The sequence below is a fragment of the Chrysochloris asiatica genome, unplaced genomic scaffold (assembly GCF_000296735.1).
Source record: "Chrysochloris asiatica unplaced genomic scaffold, ChrAsi1.0 scaffold00021, whole genome shotgun sequence".
NCBI lineage: Eukaryota > Metazoa > Chordata > Mammalia > Afrosoricida > Chrysochloridae > Chrysochloris > Chrysochloris asiatica.
The window spans coordinates 15,821,892-15,826,873 of record NW_006408539.1 but is presented as its reverse complement, the minus strand read 5'-3'; the positions used below and the strand labels follow the sequence as shown (position 1 = coordinate 15,826,873).

The following is a 4,982-nucleotide window of genomic DNA, read 5'->3' as shown; positions in this document are numbered from 1 at the left end:
GGGGCGGGGCGAATCGCGGCGGCTCCTCCCCCTGGCTCCGTGCCGGCTCCGGGGCTCCGGCGCAGTACGAGCAAGTGAGCGAGGGGTCCTCCTTCCGCCTCCTCTCTCGGTCGTTCGCACTGGGCCAGGCGGTGGCTCCGAAGCGGTTTCCTCGCGAGCCGGTGCCGACGAGCGGCGGGAGAGGAGGAGCATCCGGACGGGAGGAGACGCTTGCGGGCTCCGCGCACTAAGCCCCGGCCAATTAGCGCGCCTCGCCGGCAGTGACGTCGGTCTCCCCGCCCCAAGGGGCCGCCCCTGTCCGAGAAGCCACGCCCAGCGGCTGCCCGGCGACACCCTCCCGGCTGCTCCCGCGCGCTCCTAGAGGCCGCGGCGACCCGGCGAGCGGAGGACGCGGCGAGGTGAGCCTGAAGCACGAGGCCGCGCGAGGGGAGGCCGAGCCCACTGCACCTTCCCGAACGCCCCGTCCCTTCTTTCCGCAGCAGATCCCCGGGTGCGGGATCCTGGCTTTGCAGCGAGTGTGCTCACCTCAGGGAAGCTCCCTGGGGCTCCCAGCCTCTCCAAATCCCAGAAGCTTAGGATCCTTCCCACCGGAACACTCCCTGGGACCAGTGCTGCGTGCTCCTGTCCTCGGGTCCAGGCGCCCGGCCTCGCCGTCCGCAGGTCCCCGCGCCCTGGGCGCAGGCGGCCCGGGCGGAGCTGCAGACGCATCGGCGACCGGGGGCGCATTGCGGGCGCGACCCGGAGAATGCCACCGCGCCGCCACCCAGAGGTGACGCTGGCGGGCGCCCAGGCTAACGGCTGCATCTGGACTGTAACGCTCTTTGAAAACTATCCCAACGACAGTTTAGGAAAAGCCCTCCCCCACTCCACTTCACCCCAAAGCCTCCATCTTTGGGGGTATCGTTTGCTGTATACTGTTTCCACGCCTAACTCTCGAATTTTGAAGCGGTGTCGGTACGCTGTGAATGGAGGAATTCAGTATGCTACCACCTTGACAGGCTTTACATTTTTAAGTTTTGTGACACTTTGAAGACCTCCAACATGTCTTATCTCTGATGCTGTTGATTTTTTTTTTTTTTTTTTTGCAGTATAGTCCAAATCTCTACAATGCAGCTGTTATTTGCCGTCCATAAGTGCTATCTAGGAGTCCTGGTGTGGCGCTATGGGTTAATGCGCCAGACTGCAAAGCTGTTTGAACTGCAAGGTTGGCAGTTCAAGTTCACCACCTGCTCCTTGGAAACCCTAGACAGGGTCGCTATGGGTCGGAATCGATTCGACGGCACTTCACAACACAACAAGTGAGTTCTGACTTATAGCTTCCCTGTATAGTGTTTTCGAGGAATGGCTAGTGGGTTTGAACCGCCGACCTTGCTGTTAGCTGTCCAGTGCTTATCCTACAGCACCACCTCAGGGTTAATTAAAAAGGGATGTGTGTATGTGTGTTTTAATTCTTAATGTTCTGGTAACGTAGTATTGGGCTGCTAACCTCAAAGTCAGCAGTTCGAAACTACCAGCAGTTCTGCGGGAGAAAGATGAGACTTTCTGCTCCCATAAAGATTTACAGCCTCGGAAACCCTGTTCAGGGTCGCTGTGAGTCGAAACCAACTCGCCAGCACTTAACAACCACAATTACTACTACCAAGGATCTCTGGTAGCATGCTGATTACGAATCAGGCTGCTAATCTCACGGTCAGCAGTTCGAAACTACCAGCCGTTCCTCGGGAGAAAAGATGAGGCTTCCTGCTCCCGTAAAGACATAGCCTCGGACACCCTATACATGGTCGCTGAGTCAGAATCGACTCCACAGCACACCACCACCACCACCACCACTATAACTACCAGTAGGCCTGGTGAGGGGCTGTAAGATAAGCACTGGACTGCTAACCGCTCCGTGGAAACCCTACAGGGTCACTAGGAGTAGAAACCGGATTCCATGGCACTTTATAATAACAACCACAAGTATGAAGTAGCCCTGGTACCATAGTGGGCTACCAGTTGGGCTGCTCACCGAAAGGTCGGCAGTTCGAAACTACTACCAACCACTCCACTGGAGAAAGATGAGACTTTCTGCTCCTGAGAAGATTTACAGCATTGAAATCCTATACAAGGTCAAAGTGAGTCACATCAACTGGATGACACACAATCAGCAGCACAGCTGGGCTGTAGGAGTATGTCAACATTTAGGATCACTTTGCTTTCTCAACGTGTTGAGTCAACTGTTGTGAGAGTGGGTTTTATCCGACAGGATGTTGCAGAGGCTGCATTGATACTGCCTGGTGGTGGTGGAACCCACACATCATGCCCTTGTTGTTAACTGACATTGAGTTGTTATGACTCATAGCGACCCTGTATAGGGTTTCCAAGGCTGGTGAACTTGAACTGCCGGCCTTGTGGTTCAAACCGATAACCAGTGCTTTATCCCACAGCCGCACCAGGACTCCTCAAGCCCTTAGAAGCTAATTTGTAAATCAATCAAAGGTTGACCTAAAGCCTAAATGAGTTTCAGGGATAAAATGTGTGCTGGGATTATTTTTAGCAAGGAAAAAAATGTTTTCAACACATTTGAGATTGACAAAATATGAAGGCCATTTTCATCCAGGTAATTTTCTTATGTTCTTAGAGTATAATTTAGGAATGTTATAACAATCAGAAAAGTTTATGTAGGTTCATTGATCCTCCACTTTACCAACTTTTACTAACGAAAGTTCAAGAGCTTGGACAGACTTTCCTCTTCCTCAGTGAGCATTAAATAGGCTAGGATATTCTGTTCCTACATTAGTAAAATTTAGGGTAAAATATTTTTGTTGTTATTAGGTGATGTGGAGTTCATTCTAACTTATATACAGGAGAACACCACCCTTCCCAGTCCTGCACCAGCCTCAACAGTTGTATGGTTGAGCCAATTGGTCCAGCCACTCTGTCAATCCATCTGGTTTCCATCTTTACCAAGCATGATGTCCTTTTCCAGGGACTAATTCCCTTCTGATAACATGTCCAAAAAATGTGAGATGAATTCTTACCAGTCTCTTTTCTAAGGAGCACTCGAGCTGTACTTCTTCCAAGACAGATGTTTCTTCTGGCAGTCCATGGAACTGTGAATATTCTTCACCAACACCATAATTTAACTACATTAATTCTTCATTGGTCTTCCTTATTCATTGTCCAGCTGCCACATACATGTGAGGCCATTGAAAAATACCTTGGCTCGGATTAGCTTCGTCTTAGTCCTCAAAGTGACATGTTAGCTCTTTAACACTTGAACGAGGTTATTTGCAGCCATTTTGTCCAATGCCGTATGTCCTTTGATTTCTTGACTGCTGCTTCCATGAACATTGATTGTGAATCTAAATAAAATGAAATCCTTCACAACATCAATCTTTTTTGCTGTTTATTGGTCCAGTTGTGAGTTTTGTTTTCTTTATGCAGAGATGTAATCCATACTGAAGGCTGTAGTCATTGATTTTCATCAGCAAGTACCTTTCAGCAAGCAAGGTGTGTCATCTGCATATTGCAGGATGTTAATGAGCTTTCCTCTAACACTCATTCTCAATTCTTTTCCTATGGTCCAGTCTCAGATTAATTGCTCAGAATACAGATTGAATAAGTATGGGAAAAGGATACAGCCCTGGCTCACACCTTTCCTGATTTTAAACCATTCATTATCACCTTGTTCTGTTTGACTGCCTCTTTTTTTTAATGTTTTATTGTGAATTATGTGAAAGTTTACATGGGAGAACATTAGTTTTATATCCATTCTACCGTATATCGTCTCATTGCCATGGTAACCATATCCTCCATGTATCATCAACCAACCAAAGGGTATACCCTGCAAGCCTGCCCCCCCCCACTCCCCCCAGTCTTCAGCACACAGTCGCTCTCCCTCTATGGATCTAAAGTCCCCAGCTGCTCCTTCTCTCCATGTCATTGTCTCTGCCTCCATCTCAGGCATTGCTGCTTCTCTGGGTAGATTGACTGCCACTTGGTATACAATTAAGTGTTCTGGGATTTCCATGCTTTATAATCTCCATAGTTTATAATCCACACACCAAATGCCTTTTTATAGTCAATAAACCTCAAGTAAAAATTTTTCTGGTATTCTCTGCTTTCAGCCAAGATGTAAGCAACAGTATCTTTCATTACATGTTGTCCTCTGAATCTGGCTCATCTTTCTGGTAGCTTCTTGTCAATAGCTACTGCAACAGGTTTTGAATTATCTTCAGCAAAATTGTACTTGTCTGTGATATTAATAATGTTCAATAATGTCTGCATGTTGTTTGGAACGGGCACAAATATAGCTATCTTCCAGTTAACTGTCCAGGAATCACTTGGCATGTTTGTTGTTAGGTGCCATCAGTTCAGTCTGACTTATAGCGACCCACTGCCCAACAGAACGAAACACTGGCCAGTTCTATGCCATCCTCACAATTATTTATGTTTAAGCCCATTGTTACTGCCATTGTGTCAGTCTATCTTCTTGTGGGGTCGTCTTCTGTTTCGTTAATCCTCCACTTTACCAACCATGCTATCCTCCAGGGACTAGACCCTCCTAATAACATGTTTAGAGTATGAGAGGTGAAGTCTTGCTATCCTGGCTTCTAAAGATCATTCTGGCTGTATTACTTCCAGCACAGATTTGTTTGTTGTTCTGGCAGTCCATGGTGCTTTTAATATTCTTCTGCAATACCATAATTCAAATGCATCAATTCTCTGGTTTTCCTTGTTCATTGTCCAGCTTTCATATGCATGTGAAGCAATTGAAAAATATCATGGCTTAGATCAGGTGCACCTTAGTCTTCAAACTGATATCTTTGCTCTTGAACACTTTAAAGAGATCTTGTGCAGCAGATTTGCTAATGCGATAATACAGCAATTGATTTCCTGACTGCTGCTTTCATGAGTGTTGACTGTGGATCCGAGCAAAATGAAGTCTTTGGCAAGGCCAATCTTTTCTCCATTTACCATGAGGCTATTTATTGGCCCAG

General features: G+C 47.4%; 1 protein-coding gene across 1 annotated transcript in view; it reads right to left on the bottom strand.

Moving 5' to 3' along the window:
- ZCCHC2 (zinc finger, CCHC domain containing 2) overlaps positions 1–804 on the bottom strand; it is a 65,303-nt gene extending 64,499 nt beyond the window's left edge. Inside the window, exons 1-2 of the mRNA XM_006837579.1 lie at positions 589–804; positions 6–500 (exon numbers count right to left, since the gene is read on the bottom strand). Coding sequence (XP_006837642.1) covers positions 6–500; positions 589–804 — 711 coding nt within the window. The remainder of the gene's footprint in view (positions 1–5; positions 501–588) is intronic.
- Positions 805–4,982: the final 4,178 nt, after the last annotated feature.